At 41.0% G+C, this 22,780-nt stretch overlaps 1 protein-coding gene across 1 annotated transcript in view; it reads right to left on the minus strand.

The window, feature by feature from the left end:
* VCAN (versican) overlaps positions 1 to 22,780 on the minus strand; it is a 98,781-nt gene that overhangs the window by 43,190 nt on the left and 32,811 nt on the right. The window contains exons 6-7 of the mRNA XM_056514411.1: positions 21,990 to 22,283; positions 8,565 to 11,489 (exon numbers count right to left, since the gene is read on the minus strand). Of these exons, the coding sequence (XP_056370386.1) occupies positions 8,565 to 11,489; positions 21,990 to 22,283 (3,219 nt within the window). The remainder of the gene's footprint in view (positions 1 to 8,564; positions 11,490 to 21,989; positions 22,284 to 22,780) is intronic.

Consider the following 22,780-nt stretch of genomic DNA (forward strand, 5'->3'; position numbering starts at 1 on the left):
GTTTTGGTTATAAAACAGCCAAAGCAGCCTAGGGATAAACCAGAGGTTCTCAGGTAAATCAGCATAAGTCTGTAACCTCCCCTCTGCTGCAGCTGGAGGGACACAAATGTGTGTCTCTACCAGACACAATTTCAAACAAAGAAAAGTGCACACAGATCATGACTGTTTGTTTAACCATAGAATCACATAAATTTTTCTTTCAATAACTTTTTTCATCCCAGTTTTCTTCTCTGTTTTTGTTTGGTTTGTTTTGTTTTTTTTCCCTGGCAAAACTGCAACATTTGTTCTGGAAAAATATTAATTTGTTTTTAGAAACACTTGGGGGTCTTTTGGAAAAGACACTTCTTTTGGACAGTACTTGAGAACAAAGGTTTTTAACCAACTACAGCTAAAAATGGATGCCTTGCTGTGGTAATCTTACTGCACCACTAAAAAATCAGCAGAGGGAGATATATTTTTGACTACAAACTAATGCTACAAACTCCATCCTGTCCTAACGTGGTAATATTGCTGCAGAATTAGTTCACACCTGACAGGCTCTGTATGTGGTCAGAATAAACTGAAAAAAAAATTTATATTTAAGTCAAGTAGTCAAATAATTCAATAAAGTGTGAACAAATACTTGTCTGAAGAACATTTTGGGTTAATCCTTGGTCCTGTCAGCTGGATCAAGTGTCCACAGCATTTCCCAAAGACTCATAAATTTTGTTTCTAATGTTCAATATTTAACTAGACATGTGACTGGAAATTCACTACAGAGTAGGGAATATATAAGTAAGCCCAGAATCATTTTACTCACCACTCTCAAGAAAAGCAATGATTTAGAAAAAAATCCCACAATAGAATACAATCAAATATCTCAGTGCTACTCTATGTACATATAGGCACATTCTTTGCTGCTATTTTAGCAAAAAGAACAAAAAATGTACATCAAATATGTGGAAAATCTTTTTCTAATGCCAAAAAACCTCCCACTGAAGCTATGGGACTCCTGCCTGATGAGGTGCTACATGTAAAATCCAAGAGTATGGTTTAAAGTTAAAAATTAATGTTTCTTGTGCACTCTTTGAGCTAATGATGGGTATCAAGAAGGTAATGAAGTGTAGCAGAGGCAATACTTAGGCAGGCAGGGATTACTGGAAGACACTCCTGACCAGGAATAAAATTCCAATTGCTTTTTTCCTCCTCAGGAAATAGAAAATTTTCATACTGAATTCTCCTCATTTAAGAAAAGCAGTAATACAAGACTTGTCAGAAAAGTCCTGATGCACTCAGCAGCTTAGGAAAAAAAAGTACTCTATAAAGAAAGATTGATAACATTCAACAACATGTTCCCAAAGCCAACACAAAATTTACAGCAGCCACTCTGCACATTTTGTCACTTGTGGCAGGAGAACATTCTGAAAGACACCAGTGATCAAATTTATCACTTAATCACTCAAAAAAATGAGGATGATTTTAAAAGACTGGCTGGACTAGCAGGGATTAATCCACTCATTAAACTAAAAATGTGCAAAAACAACTGCAAAACAAGACCATTGAAAATTCCATACTAAGAAAGTTACAATCTGGACACATTCAGAAAACTTTGGTACAGAAAACCACTTTCCTCAAAAAAATTAAGTAAGTCATATTGCATCACCATGTAAAAGACAGCTCATCTTTTCTGCATTAGGATTTCTTAAGGCCTTCGCCACACGTAAACAAAAACCTCTAAAAGGATTCCTGTTCTTCACAACAGAAGTATGAAAAACTACATTGTACCTATGAATAAAATTCCTTCATTTCTGTCATGAATAAACAAAGAGCTATAAGAAAGCTGGAAATGTGTAATCCCTATGTCTAGATCTGAGATGTCTCCTTGGATACAATGCAAAAACAGCAGGGAATGTGTAGGCATCCTCTGAACAGTATTTGATGTGAGGGCACTGCTCCTTGTATCTATGGAAGTCTAGAAAGGAATGTGGAAAAAGAAATTATTGTTCTATAATAAGTCTTTCTTCAGGAAGAGCCAGCAATAGTGGCCTAAAGACCATTTGTTAATTCAGTTTTAGCTTCTTGTGAAACTTTTTAAGTATCAAGTTTCAGCTCTGTTGGATATGGGGCTGGTGGGGTTGGTTTGGTTTTGGCTTTTTTTATCCTTTGTTTTGAGAAAAGGAGAAGTTCACAAAAAAGCTTGAATTTATTAAAATTACTTTGTTCTTAGTTTTGCTTTCATACAGGGCATCACTTGTGTTCTAAATACAATTTATATGGAACAGTGTACAATCTACAACCTATTGTAAAAAGTTCTGCACATCACCAGAAAAAAAAAAAAAAAAAAAAAAAAAAAAAAGTAGTATTCTAATATAGAAAAACCCCAATTGGTTTAGTTAAACAACAACTCTACTAGTTTGGATTGAACTCAAATGTGTTCTGAAGGAAAATAATTATACAATGACCCAGAAGCTACAAACTGTTGTGAAGACACTGTGATACCTACTGTTCCCACATCTCCACAGTTCTGCTCTCAATCACCTCATTGGAATTACTGTGGTGTAATTACACTGGGGAAGATGATATCAGGATCTGGCCACGTTACTCAGTGTTTAACACTTCAGCTACTCCAGGCACAGGAATAATGTGGCTGTGGCCATCTCTGCAGCAGGTTTTGTGAATAAGACAGAGAGTTTGGTCATTCAGGACAGGTCATTTGGACAGGCCTGCTCTCCTGGAAAATGAACTTTAGAACATTATAATTAATAAGGAGACAAGCTCAGTCCTCCATTAAGGTAAAAAAAAGTTTAAAAATAAGAAAAAGGGGGGGATTTTGCATTTAATAAGGCGGGAAATTGGTCTAGCCCATGTGAAGCCACTTCTGCTGTTGCTTCAAGATCCCACCAGAAATGAATTCAGGTCAGCCTAGCTGCAAGACAGCATCTTGCCTCACAGTACACCTTGGTTTGAAATAGGTCCTATGAAGAAACCACAGCTTTCAGTAGCATATATCCTTCATTTGGAGAAAAGTAAATGGTGATTTCAGCACACAAAAGAGAAAGTCTCTTCCCCTTCAGCAGAAGTCTCTGTAACACAATAATTAGCAGAAAAGCACACCAAAAATTGCACCTAGCACCTGTGTGTATACCACAAATAATGGTGTCCAGAGAGCTTTCCTGCCAGAGGGCACAAATAAAACACCTTAAAGGAGAACAGTGTGGGCACAGATGAAGAGAGATGCAAACCTGGGCGCTGCAAACTTTCAGGTTGTCTCCTGCAGTGCCTGGAAGAGGCAGTGTGAGCCTTGCTGCTGCTGTCCCTGCTCTGCTCTGGCCATCCCAACACCCCTGGGGCAGAGCCAGCATCTTCCCTCCCTGCACATTCCCACTCTCCCACGCACACACCCCCCCAGGAGCCACCAAAAACGGGGGCTGAAAAAGGGGACGTGGTCATTCTCTGTGGCTGAGCAGAGAAATAAAAGTATCAAGGGATAAGTGTCAGGAAGAAAAAAGACCTATTCAGGCTAAAGACAATGCTGGCAAGAACAAACATGGGTATAAACTGGCCAAGGAGCAATTCAGGCTAGATATTAGAATCAGGCTTAAAGAGAGCCATGACGATCTTTGACAGCCCTCCAGAAGGAGCTGTGAAGACAACAAGATTAAATGAATTTTAAGGCAAGGCCTAAGATGGACCTGAAAAGACTCTATTCTGCCTCCTTTGTTAAGGTTTATGACTATGACTCATTACCATTCTGCATTTCATTCAAATTTCACATGCCCTCTCACACTGCTAAGGCAGAAATATGCATGTCAGAGAATTACATGTTGAAACACAAAGGTTTGTAACCTCTTTCCATAAAATTCCACATCTACAAAGCACAAGTTCCTGCAATTTCGTTCTCTTCAAAGCTGGAGGGGACAAGAAACCAGACAGAGCTGGTGTGAGTCCCAGGGTCCAACAAGCACTTTGAAACATATTCACTAAATAAAGACTTTTAAATGTCTCCAAAAAACGCAGGTGTGCAAATTACTCCTGATTCAGACAGGAGTTATGTTTCCAGCATCCCCTCAACCACTGTTAAACAACACCCCCACAAGCATTTTTCAGCTCATAAAAGCTTTATGAGCTGAAAAGTTCCTTCAGGTTGGTTTTTTTCCCTTTTTTTTCCTTTCCCAGCTGCTAATCCGTGACCTTCCAGCACCAGCAGCAGCCCTCACTACTATAAAACATCAGAGCTGTGAGGACACAGCAGAGCACAAGGTGGCAAATTCTGCATCCTCACAGCTAAAGATAAAATCCTGTGTCCCAGCTCATGCCATGGGGAGCTGTGCATGTGGTAGCACCTCACACTGCAGGGGTATTTGGCTTCCTCACCCTCCTGATTCCTCCTGGTTCACTCCAGTGGATGAAGGTCCCAGGCCCCTTCCTTTCTGAAAAGGGTGCATGTTCCTTCTTGTAGCATAAAAAGGGATGTTTCCACATGTGCAAGGATATTTTCCTCATTAATTGAAACACCTCCCCTAGATCTGTGCATGGGCTGTCAGAAAAAACGAGCCTTATTACCCAGATTAATTTCTGCACCTGCCTCACGTTTGCCCACATGGGGGTGTGTGGATTGTTCATACATTTTCTCAATGAAAACTGCTGTATTCCTACACAAATAAACAGATTTATCTGTTCAGCTCTGTGTTCTTTTTTATCAGCCCTAGAACACGTCCTCCAGAATTTAAATTGAGCTTGACCTTCCACCAGGCGCCCAAATTACTTCTGTTTCCATGCCCTGTTCTTTTATTTTTTTTTTTTTTTTATCTAAAAGTAAACTTCCTTTGTGAAAATTTTCATTGACTGCAAGCATGCATTTTAAAAGCTAGGAGTAAAGCTATTTACCTCTAGGATGAGTAAAGAAGTCCCCTAGGAGAACCTTTTCCTGGTCTAATAAATGTAAAGTCTTAGAAATTATAATACTTAATAGCACCTTGCAGTTATATATATATTGTGCTACTTATGTTAAGGGGGATGTATCTATCAGACAGAATAATCTCCTTGCCACTTTATTTAACTGAATTTAACTCAACACCTTTCAAATACAGCTTCAGCCTGCAAGAATAATGAAGAATAATATCCCCCCCCAAATTCCATATATTCATAACACATTCCATATACCAACAGCACATTCCAGCCCAAAGACTTCAAAGCTCCTCAGAGAAGTTGGTGCCAGTTTGGTGAGGGTTTGAGAAGGAGGAGAAAGGCACAAGGAATCCTTCCTGCCTCTCCTTCCACCTGTGCTTGGCCACAGGTGAGCTCACCTGAGCCAGGGCTGCTCCCACCACCACAGGCTCTCTGCCCTGCTTGATGGAAACTGCTAAAAGTATCCCAAAATCTCAAGAATTTACACATTTAGCACGGCCTTGCTCATCCACTTGGAGTGTAAAACAGTGCTCCTGCCTAACAAAGCCTAATGGCACCTCCATGGAGCACTTAAATATTATTGTGCCCAAGCTGTGGATGGCAAATGGAGCTGCAGGGAGCAATATTCAGCTGTGTAATAGCAGGGTTTTTATTGTAATTGAGTGATAGGAAACAAAACATGGTGCTGAATTTCTGCTGAGCCCTGCCTCGCTGCTGAACTGTTGCTTCTGGCAAAAGCTGAATAACAAGGAGGTGAAGAATGAGGGGGAAAGAATAATCTCATAAATAGTTCCAGCACTTCTGCAAACACAAAAAGGAAAATATATCCGTTTATAGACAATGCCATCTATATATAACCTCTCATTATTATTCCTATTTGAAACAGTTATTTCTTGAAGGGCTTTTGTAAGCAAGCTGTCCCTTCTTAGGGGGCACTCTTGGATTCTTGACTTAAAAATCAGTGAAGACTTTTGTTTATAACCCTCACAGATTAACTTTATCTAAAAATGCTAAGCTGTATTACCTTGAAAACATGCCAAAGGAGGAAAAACCTTTGTTTTATCAGAGATGTAGTACGTAAACTGTATTTATAGTTTCCAATCAGCTGAGAATAAAAAGCCAGAGTACAGTTTATGTAGTTCTTTATGATAGTGAATTCTCAAATAAGGAATGATAGAATAAGAAGTTAAACTACATCCTAGTGAAAGGCATATGTTGGTAATACTTGCCAAGTCCATTCCTCTTCATTACTCCCTATATGCATTTTCCTCAGCACAAAGAAAATTTATGGACTAAAGAACAATGCAGGGAAACTGGGCCTGAAAGGATTTTTCAGATGTTGTCTTTCATTTCTGTAGCAGTAAAAGAAATCAATCCAAACCCTCAGAGAGAATAAATTTTTGGCAGTTCTAACTGAATTTAGGGTAAGTAGGTATAGGGTGCCTTTAATCTGTGTAGCTAAGTGGAGGAATTCCCACTGCCAGGGCCTGAAAACACAAAAATGAAGAAAACTCCTTTTTAACCTTGCACTAGACGCATGATGAGACTCTCTGTGAATTTAAAAATATTTCAAGAAAATAAACATTTTTCCTCTCCTCGCAGACTAAATAATTCTTAAAGGAAGATTTTCAAGGATTTATAACTTCAAGTCTCATTATAAACACCCTGATACATATGCATATCTATACTTGGGAAATGCATGCACAGCTTTGAAAGTTTGTGAAGATGAAGAAGACAAACCCTGAAGAAAGTTTGTCCTAAAGACCTGATCACTCAAGGCAGAGTAAGAGCAGCTATGAAGAGCATCTGCTCACTGATCCACTGCCCTTTAGATAATACACTTTGATCCAAATCCTAATTTAATGAACCACACTAACCATATTATTCTGGGGGGGAAAAACAAAAAAACAAAAAAACAAAACCACCACCACCAAATAAAAAAAAAAAAATAAATAAAATAAAATAAAAGCACACAAAAAGCAAAGAAGAGGTGTAAAATAAGGCTCTTCTTGAAGCCCATGCAGAGAAATCCTACATCCACTTCCTTCCAAACCAACTTCCTTCCAAACCATCCTATTTCTTTCCATCAACTGGAACATGAAGTTGCCCAGCACAACCCATTTCCTGTATGAAATAAACTGTATCAGAACTCAAAAAATCTACTAGGAAAAACAAAGTCACTATTACCTAGTCCAGCTACTCATTTATAAGTCAAATTAAGTGAAGGGACAAAAGGACTTAATATGTGGGTTAAGCCTTCTTACCCTTCTTCTCTGACTTACTGGACTTATTTAATGGAGACTCTCAAGACACTGGTGACATATAAAGACAAACAATGATAATATACCACAGAAACAAAAGTTTCATAACTACCATTTTCTGAAATAGAAGGCTAAGCTACTATTGATATAACTTGTGCAGGTTTGCATCCTGTAAATACAAAATGGGGTAATAAGCATAACGTGAAAAAAGATACCAAGCCAAGGTATGAAATGTCCAACCAGGATATGGCACATCTCAATGAAAAAACCACTGCTGGTTGTTGATTTCTGAATGGAACCCTACCAAGAACAAACCTGACAAAACCATCCAAAAGACTCCCATAAATTATGAATTCTGCTGGATGAGTTCTTCAGAGGCACGGAGGTTACAGCCAAGAACCAAAGAGAAAACAGTTTCTGACACAACCATTCAAAAGGCATGCATGTAGTTAAGATATACAAGACCAAAAAAAAATTCTGTTTTTCCTGTGTTCCTTCAAAAAAATAAAATAATTATTATGCAACCATTAGAAAATCAAACACAATAAAACATTGAACGTAACAGAAATTCTGTGCTTTGTACTGCTTGACAGTTCCTTTACTTTTTAAAAAATATAATGTTTTACCTTGACATCTTAAATAATAGTCTGTTGACAGGCTTCTTCAATGTAAAACTGCACACACTTCAACATTTGCATTATGGAGACATAGTCATCATCAAGCTCAACAGTTCATTTCTACTTTAGAAGTTTCTGTTCTGGATACCCATGGAATTGAAGCTACATACACATGTACAGAACCATCAGCTAAAAAATGTGGCAGAATTAAATATTGCATCAATTTGCACCACATACTCTCTAAGGTGGATTTTTAAAATGCTATGATATGCTACTAAAAAAAAACATGAAAAAAATTATTTCCTCCGAATCACAGGAGGCAGTATAGTGCTTTAACCATTTTTTAGCTGACTACACTGTACATGGCATTGTTAATTGCTACAGACCAATGGAATGTTAAAATAATCTAGTGCTTCGTTTAGGACTAGTAATGCATGGAATGGAAGCTGTGAAATTAAAATGCTTGTTTCACAGACAGCTGGAGTTAAATCGGTGACTTGACAACATTAAAAAAGAAAACTGGACTGTAGCCATCATGACTTTTAAAAAGAAATAAAACAGTTTTCATATTCATTCTTACATAGAAATAATTCTTACCACACAGCATATGTAGAATACATTTCTGAGGGGCTTTTAAAATAGACCTACCAATATTCAGTAAGTTGCTGTCTAGACAAAAGTGGCACTTTGCATCCTTCAGGAATCCAAGAAACATCTCCAGCATATTCTAAAGCACACCTGTTTGTCATGACAAACTGTCCACTCTGATGGACTGCGGGTCTAAAAGGCAAAATCTTACCTGTGTCATTGCCTGTGATTTGAATAACATACAATCTTATGTCATTATCAGGGTGTGAAGTAGAAGGAGACACCTCCTGAGGCTGCAAGGCCTCTGTGGCCTCCTTCACTTGGGGAGGAGCAGTAGGTCGTGCCACTGCCGTGGCAGTTGATGCTGTGAAATATTCCTTATCGATTTCTGGCTCCAGCATCTTTCTTGGCAGATCATCCTCAGCAGTGGCTTTGCTGGGAGAAACAGATTCGTCAATGACGATGATGTCATGGCTCGTTACCTCCTCTTCTTCGTCAGGAATGATGCGTGGAGACTTCTGAGTGACAAAAGGCTTGGTTGCAGATGTAGGCTGAATTTTGTCAGCAGCACCAGTGGAAGGTGTTGTCATGCTGCTGAGAATCGTTGCCTTATCTGTTGCAGTAGCTGCAAAAACAGCTGGCCTGGTTTCCTCAGGTTCTGTAGTCATTCCTGAGCCTTCTGTAGCCTGGCTTGGAGAAGCTCCCAGAGTCAGGGCAGTAATGCTTTCCACAGTGGAGCGTCCTGCTGGCATCGTATGGGAGGGTGGCACAGAATCCCAGCTCACTGCATCATCCTCCTCCCTGGTGGGGGCTCCTGGGCTGTGCTGTGTCTTTGCTTCAGTTCCAGCAGTTATGGGCACCACCTCAGTGACCTCCTCATCCTGCTCAGGAGCAGTTTCAGCTGTCGGAGTCACCGTGAGGTGCAACCAGGTGCTGGTTTGCTCAGGTCCCAGAACTCCTCCGTGGTCTGTGAAGGTCTCTGCAGGCACAGGCACCTCTGTGGCTGGGTACATCTCATCAAAAGCTGAGCCTGTCTCATCCTGCGTCTCCTGAACTGCTGTCCGAGGCCATTCAGGTCCTGCTGACACCTCTGGTTCATGTGTGTGGGCAGATGTCACAGAAAGGGTGGCAGTTCTTGGTTCCAAGCCTTGGTCCAGTGTGGAGAGTTCTGGGAACACCTTGCTATGTTTTGCAGTGGTTTCTGTTGCTTCTGTATGAAAGATATCATCAAAAGGAGTCTGATCAGTAATTGGCATATCTCTAGTGACCTCACTCTCTACAGTAACTGGAACTAGGGAAGCATCATACTCCTTCTGTGGAACTGCAGTATCTACCTTTGTTACATCTGTAAATTTATTAGTTCCCTCTGTCCCTGGCATCTCATCTCCTTCATGCTCAGTTACCCCCACAGCTGTGGGCACAGCACTTGGCAATACAGTTACACTTGAGCTAAAAGACCCTATGGTTGCACTACTTTCTTCCACTGGTATTTTGGATACTGTGGTCACTTCCAAATCCAAGGAGCTGCTGGTGTGGGACACACTTGTAGTATCCCTACTCTGACCGAAATCAGCTGATGCCATTTCTTCATCCCTTGTGGTCTCTGCTGGCTCCCTGCTAGTCTCAGTTGCATCAGTAGCTGCTGAAATTGGAGCTCCTGGATGCACTGTGGATTCCACAATGTGCCCTGGAGATGATGTAGGCTCCATCCCAGAGAAGTCATCCTCTGTAGCAAACTCAATCACTCTTCCAGTGTGAGATGATTCTTCTGTCATATACCCCTCCTCTTGATCTGTTGGCAGCCACGTGCCAGAGCCTGGAGGGGCCTGTGTGATCTTCTCCCTTGCAGAACATCCCTCAGATTCTGCTGTAGCACAAGGAGGAATAGTGGCTGTGGAAAGTGTGACCTTCACATCTGTTGTCCTCATTTCTGGCTGTTTTGTTTTCTCCTGCTCTTCTAGGACAGCTGATGCTTCTGTCTGCTGAGATGAGGGGATAGGAGGCATGGTGCCTTCTCCAAAGCTTGGCAGGGAATCAGTGCTTCCTGAGAGGGTCTCAGATTCTGTTTGCTCAGCAGCTGACACAGAAAAGGATACAGGTGTTCCAGATGCCAGGGTGGGCTGCCCATCCCCCAGGTCCTCTCTGCTCCCTTGAGCTGAGGCCTCGCTGTCAAATGCTGTTGCAGAGCTAAATTTAACCCAGGGTGTTGACTCTTCCACTGCAGAAAACTGCCCAGTGGTTACTGTCTGCTCATCCAGGAGTGTCTCTGATGCAGCAGGCACTTCTGATCCTGGGGCAGGACCAGTAGCCACCCCAAAATCTGTGCCAGGCACAGCAGTGTGCATGCTCTCGCTGGCTTCCCTCTCTGCAGACTCATCAGTCAGCAAAGCTTTAGGGATCACAACAGTTGTAAGTTTCTCATCAGACTTTGCCTCCATCGATTTTTCTGTGGGTGCATTTGTGAGGTGGGCACCGTGAGACATGTTCTCTTTTGTTAATGAATCTGAAGTCCCTGTTCTGGCAGCCTCTCTCCGAGAAGTCTGTAAGAAGCTATCTGTAGCTGTCCTCAGAGGACCCACTTCTATTTGTTCAGTCTGATTATCAGCATCATGCTTCTGTGCATCTCCCGTTTCAGCATCTTCCCAAAAACCAGTGGAACTCTTAGCTACAGCTGTGCTATCCTGAAAAATTACAGAGGTCAAGAAAGCGTCCTCAATGCTTTCAGACCTACCTGGTTCCTCGGGCAGCTCAGAGTAAGTGTGATCCAGTTCCAAGTCTGGGGTCGTGGTGTCTGTTAGCCTGGGTGAGACATCGTACTCAGTCCTTCCCAGGGTGTCATAAGTGAATATTTCGCCGTCGGTGGCAGTCTGAGGTAGAAGGGTGGTTAAGGGAATGTTCTCCATGAGCACCTCCATCTCCCTTTTCTCCTCAGCCACATCAGTAGTCATTTCTGTGTCTTCCTCAGACTCTGGGGTTGTTTCCTCCAAAGAGACTGTTTGGGTGACAGGCACTTCAGAAAGGGGAGTCTCAGAGATGGGAGGCTCGAGAGGAGCTCCAGCAGGTGATGATTTCACGCTGTCAGTTCTCAGGGATGTCACAGGCTCAACAGTAGTAGGCTCTGTTGTGACTTTTTTAGCTTGAAAAAAACAAAACAAAACAAAAAAAGGTACAGTCAGTGCACAAGTTACTTTAATTCATTAGTTTGAATGTTTCTGACATAAACTAAATGCCACGCTGAAAAACTTAGTGCAAAGTTCAATGGCTTTAGGGAGTTCTTTGGAATATTGAATGACATGCAATAACCCACTGTAAAGCTGCAGAATGCCTAGCCTAAAGTCAGATGAAGTGAAAAAAGTAGCAATATTCTTCATATTTGTGGTTTATATAATTACCCCTGGAAATCCTTGTGTTACGTGAGTGACCATCAGCCAGCCAGGTACTGATCTGGAGACATAAAAGTTTATTTCAAGATTCCAAAAATGAGTAGATCTGTGGCTTTTCTTCAAAGAGTGATGCAGCATCCAACTCAGATATATAGAGGGAGTGAAAGAGTGCTTTAGTTTATTTTCAGCACATAATTACAAACTGCAAGAAGGAATCCTCACTGCAGTGAGAGTGTGCTCAAGCAGCAGGATCAAGCATGCCACCAGAAAATACTGCTGCTGCCCTGCCTTTAAATTATGCTGGGAGAAATTTACTGTGGGGAAAGATGAGAATGTTGAAACATAAGATCATAAAGTTAATACTGCTAAAATGATGTTGATCTTTGGAAAACACTTCAAAGATGCACGTCTGAAACTCCTCCACACACAGAAATGCTTCCATGGGAGTGTTGAACATGCAAAGGCAAAGTGTTGAACCTCTGGATGATGGGAAAGGTAAGGGAGCTGCCATCCTAGATGAACAGGAGGCACAAAGGTCCTCCCAGTGAACTAAATTGTGATGTTTTAAACAACATGGTGGTCTTGCTGCTTGTCTACTCCTTTTAGCCCACACTCCTATGCCATCTGAGGAAGAAATGTGTGCCAACACCACAAGGTGTGTCAGCAGATAACAAAATCCTGGAAAAAGTGAGTGCTCAGAAAAGAGTCTTCCTCAGGAAAAGCCCAGATTGGAATCATCTTCCCTTCTGTCAGTTTTTCCAGGTCAGTCATCTTCAGAAGGGCAATGGGAGCAGATGGGTGGAAGATGTGAATGTCTTAAACCAATGCTGTTAACTGCTAAGTGACTGAGAGTCAAAACCTTATAAGGACGCAAATAAAGAGGAAAATACAGTTTTTAAATCACACTAAGCATATAAAGAATACACTAAACAATTTGTGCTAATGAGGACTCACTGTTTACCAGACAGATATGACTACATATAATAATAAAAAAAAAAAATAAAAATAAAAATAAAAATAAAATCTTGCTTAACTTGTAATTGATCAAATAAGTCTCTTCCCCTCGCACACAGAAATCAAAACAGTTACATTATTCTACAGTTTATACTCAAGCATATGCAGCATGCATGCACAGATTGGTTTTTTCACACACCCATAGCTAATTGGGTGCCCCTTTGATAGCTGCAGGTGTTAATTCCACATGTGCAAGTCAGGGTCACACAAATATTTGTCCAGATGAGGGGCTGGTCAGAGGATGACTGCTCAAGATTTCTAGACCAACGTGTAGAATTACAGAGCAGGAGAATGAGGTGAAAGGGTTGATATTTCAGCTTTCCTGAATGAGAAGTGAAAGTGAAAAGGAAATTGTGAGGGCAAGAAAATATGACGTCGCTGTGTTTAGAAGTGGTGGTGCTCCTGGCCAGCAGAAAAAAAAAGAAGATTCCCTACCACACGTTAAAACTTTTCGTGGTTTTACAAAGAAGATTTAGCTACAGATATATATATATTTGTTTATTTGTTTTAAGCTAAAACATTCAATTGAGCAAGAAAGAGTAAAGTTCTTGAAACCCCACTAAGCAAAGCATAACCTGAATATGAGAGATTTTTGTGATTGGCGTTCCACAGCCTAGAGTGGATGTTCGTTGCTTTTTTCAATCTGTGAGACAATGCTCACACAATCAAGAATCAATTAATTCCTGCCATTTTTTCCTCCCCTCTCTGCTTGCATGGGGCTGGTTAAACCACACAAGTTTTGCATCACAGCTTGGGAAATGAAGGGTGCACACAACTGGTGTGTGCTGCTGAGTGGTAGCTGTTAAATCTCGAATTCACCAATTTTCCTCAACAGCTGTGGTTTTTTTGGTGGTTTATTTTAATGGCAAAATGGAAAGTCTCAATCTCTCCTTTCTAATCACAGGATCAGTTTCCTTAATGTGGATGGAATTGGCTTTGCAGCCAACACACTCACTCAGATCCCAGCTGCCATATTTTGAGTGACCATCAGGATCACCCTCTGAAGGAATATGAAAACTTTAATGCCCTCTAGCAGAGCTAGACAAAAATGAGGGCAATGTGGATAAATTTTTAAAATCTGTGGGAAAAAAAAAAAGGTGACTTTATTTCTTCACTGCTGGGAAATTGTGTACACTTACAACCACTTACGCAGCTTCCAAATTTCCAAGAAATGCTTGGAAGTCCCAAGGGTTCACATATTTATGCCTGGGATGCAGATATTTATCATTCATGACTTATTATCTGCTAATGACTTGACAGAATAGGTACACATTTATTATGCCAGCCTGAAAAAACACCAAGCATATTTGGCTTGCTTATGTTAATAACTGAATCAATAAATATTACCTTTTTAGAGTGTTATAAGTAGAGCCCATACTTTTCAAGAGTTTATCAATAAACAGCCAGATTTTCTCCCATGGAAACTGTGTGCAATTCAGCTCTGGTTAAAATCAACTAGAGGGCCTCTAAAGTTGCTTTGTCAAAACAATTATATGTAAGTTTTTTCACTCACATCATTTAGGATTGCAAACTCATTTGAGTGGATAAAAAAAGCAAAAACTGATAGCACTTCTTCAATGAAAAATCTACCCATGTCATTTTTTTTTCTGTGTGAAAAGAAAAATTAAATAAACAAAGGGAAGGTTACTTTTTTAATAGACAACACCAGTTTGAGCTGTCCTCCACTCCACCCAGATGTTTTGCATTACTGTACTCCTTGCATCATGCATGCAATATGCTATCTCCTTTGTCCTCCTTCTGGTTCAAGACATGAGGCAGATTTTCCTAATAAAACACATGAACATATTAGCAGCAAGAAAGCAAATTATCTCACCAACAGCTGCTCATATCAAAGACTATTTTTTTTTAATCGATTCCTTCTACATTGAACAACATGCATGAAGTTGATTTTGGAAGGGCTGTATGACTTTGTAGAGATGCTATTCTTTTTCACTCTCTGTTTATTAATTTTATGCCTTTACTGAACAGCATTTTCTTCCTCTTCCACCATGAGTTAAACAAGGATTCAAAATTTTGGAGAATATTGAAATGCACTATTTTTTCAAGGAAATGAAACTGTAAGACTTCAGACATAGTTTAACTTTGCAATTACCAGATAAAGATTTTAGTATGTTCTGTGCTGTTTAATTTGAGATTAGTATTAGTCTACTTTATGGAAGAGGAATGCTTATTTTAAAAATTATATATACTATAACTTATAGTTTTTCAACATGACCAGATTACCCACGAACCTAACTTGAGTCCCTTGAGCAAGTTTTCTGCACTCAGAAACTCTGTTTATCTGTTTACATTTAGGTATGTATCTAAGAACCTGGAAGGACATAGACCCTATAGACAGGGATTGTTTTGAGTCATTGCTAACAGCCAAAACAACATAAAATTGCTTTAAGTTGGAACAAAAGCTGGAAACAGTGAATTCTTTCTGTGAATTACAGCCAAAATAAATTATTACAAAGTATAAGTAATGTTGAGACACTCAAAATTAATGTTTGAAATGTTTGACCCCAATTTCAGCATGATGCCAATGCAGAGAGCTGCTCTGCCTAATTTTTACATATTTTTATATGTTAATTTGTTAAGTTTCTTCTTGGTGTCTGTTCCTTCCCTGCTACCAACCCTGACAGAGAGGAGAGCCTTGAATGTTCCCCTGAGTCCAAAAGTTTTGCCAGCTGGAGTTTAAATTACTGGCAGAACCTTCCAAACTGAACAAGTAGAAGATTAAGAACAGATTAAAAATAAAAAAATAATAATAATAAAAAAAAAAAATATATATATATATATATATATATATATATATATATGAGTGATCTGAGTTACAGAGTGAACAAGAAATCTCTGATCATGGCACTGATCCAGTACCTGCTCATTCACACCTTTCCAGGACCAGTGGTGCACAGGGGATGTGGGATTTTATTCATAAATAATGAGACTTTTGGTAGCAGAATTCAAAATCTGACAGTGCAGCAGTAAGAATTTATCTCCAGGTGTATACTGCCACTCACCTACACTCTGTTTTGAGTGGAAATTAAAAGCCAAATGTAATGAGAAAAATATGAACATCTAAATGCAGGATCTGTTCCTGCTTACAAAGCATGAGTAGAATCAGAGAAAACAAATTATATTCTTAAAAAAAAAAAAAAAAAAAAAACAACAGAAATTTCAAAGGTATCAGCGTGTCTTATTTGTAAGAAAATCTTAAAAGTTTTGCATCCTCTTCACACCACTGCCCAAGGTCTTTTTTTCCAGCTAACAAAACAGCAGAGGCAGCAGCTCTTTTAGCTCTGTGAACACAAACATTCTTAAGTAAAACCACTTGCTATTTCATAACTTCTGAAGTCAGATGGTTGAAGGGGGAAAGATATGTTATCTCCTGGTTTCCCCACATGTAAGTGTAGCTCTGTGAACGAATTATTACCTGCCAATCTACCCACAAAAGAACAATAGCGTTTCTCTTTCCACATTATTTATTATGAAACTGCCAAAGAGGACAAAAAAAAAAAAAAAAATCAGCAAGCCTCTTTAGTCAGCTCTTCCTAATTAAATCTGTAACCCAGCACCAACTAAAAGCAATAATCTTTGCTTTGTGACCGCAAAAAACAATTGAAGAACGAAAAGGGCCAAGATTGTCTCTTGGGTAAGAACTGACACCAGAATTCTTGGTGCTCTGCTCCCCCCACCTGGTGTGAAAGGAGGGAATTCACCCCGTGTGCCATTGGTGATGCCCAGACCCCACAGCAGCAATGGAGAAAAGGTGACAAAGAGCAAAATCAATTCGTTTTCTGCACTTGAACACTTAAAGAGGAAGACCTTCCACTTCTTCACATTGCTGCTCCTGATCCTATCCTTGTTACCTGACCCACTGAGCAACCTGAGGCAATGAAAGGAAAATGCCTCAAACTGTGTTTTCTTCTCTTTCCTCTCTCCCTCTGGTGTTTGCACGTAAAGCACCCGGTTTTGAATCACTCTGGTAAATGCAAGTTCCCTTGCTCAGGCAAAAGAAGAATCTCCTCCCCATGAGGGGCACCTTCATGGTGCTCCAAACAGCTGCTCCTCATACGTCAGACAGGTTGATGAATCTCTGTTCCTACTTTACACAGCATTTAAAAGGTTGAGCTGCACCCAGCTGCCGCATCCTTCTCCTCCTTCTCAGGGTGAGATACTGCTGAGATGTACAGCACAGGCTAGTTTGGAGTAGATTGAGATCTTCTTGCCGTTTTCAGCATGGTCTGACTGAGCTCTCAAACCCCTGAGGAAGAGAGAGCTGTTGGTGTGCTGGTCACTGGGAGCTCAGCAAAGAGAGACAGAGATTTACTACAGCCACAGCTGGGCCAAGAAATTAGTGGGGATCTCTGCAGCTGTGCAGGTCTTGATAAATGGCATATCTGAGAGAGGAACATAAATCTACTTTCCTTGGAGAATAATAAAAGGCTGGGAAATGGTTGTCTGGGGGTAATCCCTTTGTACAGCTTCACTTTCACAGAGAGGCAGCCTGAGCAGAGCCAGCAGCCCTGCACACCCTGTGCCCTGACCTTGGGATCCTCATCTGCCCAAAGGCATTTGCCCATTCTGATACTGGAGTCTGAAATGTGGGAGTACACTGTGTTTATTATGCCCTGCACTGTGCATCTTCTGAGATAAATTTCTCTTTGGGTTTTGTTTTTTCCCTTCTGATTGGCAATTCTGCTCCTCGTGCATGGCCACGCCCTATGTCCTCATTATTCTGCGTCCGTTCCCAAACTGATCAGAAATCCACAGATCCCCCGTAACACAGCCCCTGACATCAGGCTGGAAATAATTCCCTCATCCAGGAAATAGCTGGGACACGCAGCTACTGACGGTTGCTGTGGAGAAGGACAGAGCTGCCCAGCTATTCAAGGTTTTCCAAGCTAAGTCACATGCAGCAGAAGAGGAAGACAGGGTTTCTCCTGCCAGCTCTTGAGCTGTGCCTAGGAGTCTTTATCCTTCCTGCTGCAGGACAAGAGGAGCACTGTGAATGTTTGCTGAGGCTGAGCCTGCCCTCGTGGTGGCTTGTGCTGTAGGACTCCTCCAAACTCTGTGGAGCTCATCATTTCCTATGTTTCTTCTACAAAACTGTGCTCTGGTTTTGAGTTTTAGGCGGATGAAGCATCAAAGCAAGGGGCCCTGAGCCCCAAGCAGTGGCAGACGTGGATCCTCTCTCGATGGGGCTGTGTTGAAACAATCAAAGCAGCCTGGACTCCATTTCTGAAGAACACACATGGCAGCACCATCCCAGAGCTGGAATGTTCCAATCTCCAGCCAAAATTAAATCGCAACGCCAAACCAAAGTGGTACAACGGAAGAGAAGCAATAAAGGTGCATGAATCGAAGGCAAAATGAGAGAGGAAAATGAGAGAGAGAATGGACAAATCCAGAGAGAAACGGTCAACACGTGTTTTGAGTCAAGTAAAAAATGTTTTGCTGAAAGATTCGCCAAAACCAATACAGGTCTATGAAAGAATTCAGCTTTAATAAATCAATGTTTCTCAGCAAAAAGTGGATTTATGTTTCAAAAAATTCAACCACCTCTGTATATGAAGCTCATTAAACTCAGTTTTGTTGCAGGTACATAAGTTAAACATCTGAATTCATTTTGATTAGAGCATTTCTGGAGTGCAATTTGTTCTAGAGGTGCTGTGGAATAGAAAGGCCCATCCACAGTCAGCTGAAGAACCTGTCACAAGGTTTCTACAAAGTCCAGTGAATTAGGTCTGGAGAGACTGGGAGGCTGAAGTAGTGGATTAAATAAATCCCCTATAGCTCTCTGAAATAAGTAATTATTAAATATGTTTTCTATTAAAAAGGATTTTCTTAATGATAAAATGTTGTTATCTCTTACAAATTAGCATAAGTGCTCATCAAGAGCTGTTCTAATTTTCTTTTTTAATTTAAACATGTTAATATAAGTCCTATATGCTAAGACTTGAAAAACTTTCCTTTTGATGATGGCCTCCAAGGAGCTGCAAGTACTCAATCATGTGTCTAACCCGAAACCTTTTCAGGCCCCATCAGATACAAGATTAGGTATCTCTAAGACAAAAAAAAAAAAAAAAAAAAAAAAAGAAAGGAGAGAAAAGAAAAGGTCTGGCAAAAGCCTTGGAGGCATGAAACGAAACACACAGATAATGTTTCAGAAACTTAGACCCATGTGGTTTTTGAACAGTGAAAAGCACTTGTGATCAAAGGGGAGAAAGTTTCAGGGGTTTTTAACAGGGCTTTTTGATTTTAAATCATGTATTATTAGTCTGGGCCACTCTTATTTTCATAAAGACAAGACACTTCATACAATGTAATTTTGTACCCATAACACTGCTGAAGTTAAAATCCTGAACTTAACTGTACTTTAAAAGTTGTCCAGGTTGGCTGCTCTACTGAAACTAGTGAATATCATTTTTAAATTGAATTTGCTCCCTGTGTTTTATATGTATTTCAATAACTATGATTCTTCTTTAAAAGCAAGCAAAATGCTCAAATACGGATTGAGGTTTCTTAAAACCACAAATTAAAATTAATATTTTGAGATTTTCCACCAAAGAGACTCATAATCATGAAACAGGAGTGAGGAGCCTGAGCAGGGATGAAGTAGGAGATATCCCCTTTCTCAAATGCACAATTTGTCTTTGTGAGGACTGGAACAGCTGCCTGGTTTGGCACAGATGTGCTATGGTGTGACTGAAAGTCCAGGTGAGGAGAGAAACACAGCCATGGGGTGTGAGAAACACAGTGAGAGCTGTGAGCAGGGCTGGGGTTACACTGAGAGACCAGGTCCTGGGCAGGACAGTTTTGAAGTCAGGCACTGTGGGAATCACTGTGTGAAAGCTTTGATGTCAACCCCAAAGCAAGCCAAGCTGGGGGACAGCAGATTTCGTGATGGACTGAAACTTTGAAACTGAGATAATGGGAAATTTCGGAAGAAACTTCCAGACAAAAGATGATTTGAAACAAAGGGCTTAAATTCAAGCCTTCTGCTCTCATGCAGAGCCATTTATTTTTTTTTATCCTCTCCCTTTTTCTGCCCCAAAGAAGGGACTGGGTCCAAGGCCCCAGTGGGAGAGAGTGACTCACTATAAAGCCACTGCACCAGGCAGCTGCTTGAGATGTGGAGGACCAAGATGCTGGGCAGGGAGTCTCATTACTCACCACTTGCATAAATCTTTTAGCAAAAGCAGTGAGGAGCCACAGCTGGTTCCTGTGAGATCCCAAGCACCTTCTGAGAGGGAGAGAGAGCTTTCAGTAACTTCTGAAATTTGTGGCACCCTTAAGGAGGGTACAGCATGACACCCCTGCATTTCCCCACACAAAGCCAGATGTATCTGGTAAAACCTGAGTCCTCTAGCCAGCAGGGTTTAATTAATTCTGATATTCTGTTGTTTGTAATTAAAAGTGCTAAAGAGCCGCTCAGCCTCTACAAAACTATTTTGGTTCTTTTTAGTCTTATTTTCTCTTGTAAAAAGTTTGATAGTCCTGAGCTGTCTATTCCTGGGTTGCAAAGTGATGGAATATTTATTCTTTATATACCAAGGGCAAGACTTTGCGGGAAAAGCCTTTAAATAAAAGGCAACAACCCAATACCTATCAAGGTCACTTTTGGAACAAATGGTATGTTACCACAAACAGTGCTAACTAAAACTTCTGGAAAGAACATTTTAAAGGCACATCTTGCTTGAAAGCAGCAAAATTCACAAAAACAAACAACAGGTTGGAATTTGTCCTAACTAAAGACTAGATTACAGGCAAAATGTTCAGTTCTTACCCCAGTCTTTTAGAGGGACTTATGAAATACACCCTCATTAAAGTCTTTTTTATCCACAACACTTTAAATAGGTCATAAACAATTTGGAGTAGGAACAGAAGGATTGATATGACAAAATGCTGCTCTGCAGATTAGAGCACAAACTCCTGAACTTAAGTCCTTTTTCCTGTAAGAAGTTCCATTAGGACTATTTCCACATGCAAAGTTTTGGAACATCATACCCACAAACTATAAAGGAAAATTAAAACAACAAACCAACACTGTCTGAGAACAGCCAGATCATAATGTTGCAGCAGATGTCGGGATTTGTTCTCAAAGAGTAAGATTTGCTCATAAATAGATCTTCAGTGCCTGAGCTGGAAAGATCTGCAGCTGCAGTAAGTTCATCATCCACAAAAATGAGGACAGTACAAACTACACTTTTCAAGTAGTTCTGAGTTACAGTCACTGGACTGAGTCCAAAAAACCTAAATACTCATAGTTAATGACCAAGTTCTGAACTTTAACTTAATGTTAATGTCAGTCATGCTATTTGCATCAAGGAACTTCCTTGGAGAGAAAGGCCTGCAGGGAAATAGCTGAGCTGTCCAACCCCACCTGTGCTGAGGCTGCAAGTCCCAGAGAAGCAGGGTATTCAGCTGGGAAGCTGGTGAACCTTTTGGGACAACAGGAACCTATGCAAGGAGAGGCTGTACCATAATAGCAGAGCCAGGCAGCTGGCACTGAAGACAGATGAGGTTACAGGGCAACATTTGACCCCAAAAGAAAGCTGACAGGTGTGGAGGACATCTGGTTTAGATTGGTGAAGTCTACCACGTGAATGTGGCAAGTGCTTGAAGTGCCTGTGAAAATACCAGGAGGGAAAGAAGCAGCAGTAATAAAGGCAATTTAGACCACCCACTGGCCCATGAAACACTGAGTAAGAAAGAGAAAGAATGGGACAATGTCCCTGGGATCAACAGATGGCCCCCAAATTACAGGCATCTGAGAGATCTGAAAGTGGCCAGCCTTGCACACAGCCTGTGAACAGCTTCTCTTGCTGCCATCATTGGAGACAGGATATCCATTGTTCACCTTTAGGACATTTATCACAGATCCACAGAACAGATGTATTGGAAAGGACTTCCAGAGACCATCTTTGCCAAGGCAGAGTCACCTGCAGAAGGTGGGCTTTGAATGTCTTTGTTCATTGACAGGACACAAAAATACCAAGGTGCTATCAGGCACCAAAATACAGAGCATGCACAGACTCAGGGTCAAAACACTGCTCAGGAAACTTACCTTAAAACTCTGCCTGTCTTCACCTGCCAGCGTTACTTTAAGACATCCCTTTTACTTTCTAAAAACCTGCACCGCGAGAACCGAAACGCGCAACAGAGGAACCGCTACGGGCGGCGAGCCCGCCGGAAACCGCGACCGGGAGAGAAGAATAATAATAAATGCTTACGTTCATAGCAGTAGGCATCAAACTTGCTATCGGGGTAAGGGAAGCCTGTCTGGTTCTCATAGCGGTACAGGGTTCTCACCCCAAGCAGACCCCCGCCGCACTGGGGCCGCGCCACGGAGGCCGGGTAGCGGACGCTGCCGTCCGCCAGCCACCCGTAGTCGCACTGGTCGAAGCCGTTCCTCCAGGCCACGTAGAGGTTCCCCACGGAAGCCAGGACGCCGCCCCGCTCCTCGCACAGCTGCCTAGCTTCCTCGAAGGTGAACTTCTGGGGGGCTGAGACGTGGACCACTTCGTCTGGAGGAGGAAGCAAAAAGAAAAAAAAAAAATAAAATAACAAAGGTGAGCAGCACGGTCTGCTGTCAGTCAATTCCTGCCCCGCTACTACCCTCAGAGGGCTGAAAAGTTGGGGCTTTTTTCAAAATATGAGTATTTTTTTGTCATTGGATACAGCTGGGAACCAGGGAAAAAGCAGCCTTGAAGCCTTGGGATTTCAGCCTGCATAAGGACAAGAAATTATAACAATGATTATGCATTGGCAGGGTGCATGAGAGCCGTGTGAGTGTCTCGTGATGTTTTGCAGAAAGCGTGTTTTCAAAGAAGTGTTGCCTTCTTGGACCAATGAGCCTTTTCTGGTTTTTTTTTCACATACTACTCTATATATGTATAGTGTTTCTTTAAGTAAAGCTCTCTCTTTCTGCTTCTCCATTACACAAGGAACTATGTTGCATTATCTTTTTCGCTTCTCTCCTATAGAGTAAAATGCAACATTTTTTTCCTTAAAAAGAAAAATA

Source organism: Oenanthe melanoleuca, chromosome Z (assembly GCF_029582105.1).
Source record: "Oenanthe melanoleuca isolate GR-GAL-2019-014 chromosome Z, OMel1.0, whole genome shotgun sequence".
NCBI lineage: Eukaryota > Metazoa > Chordata > Aves > Passeriformes > Muscicapidae > Oenanthe > Oenanthe melanoleuca.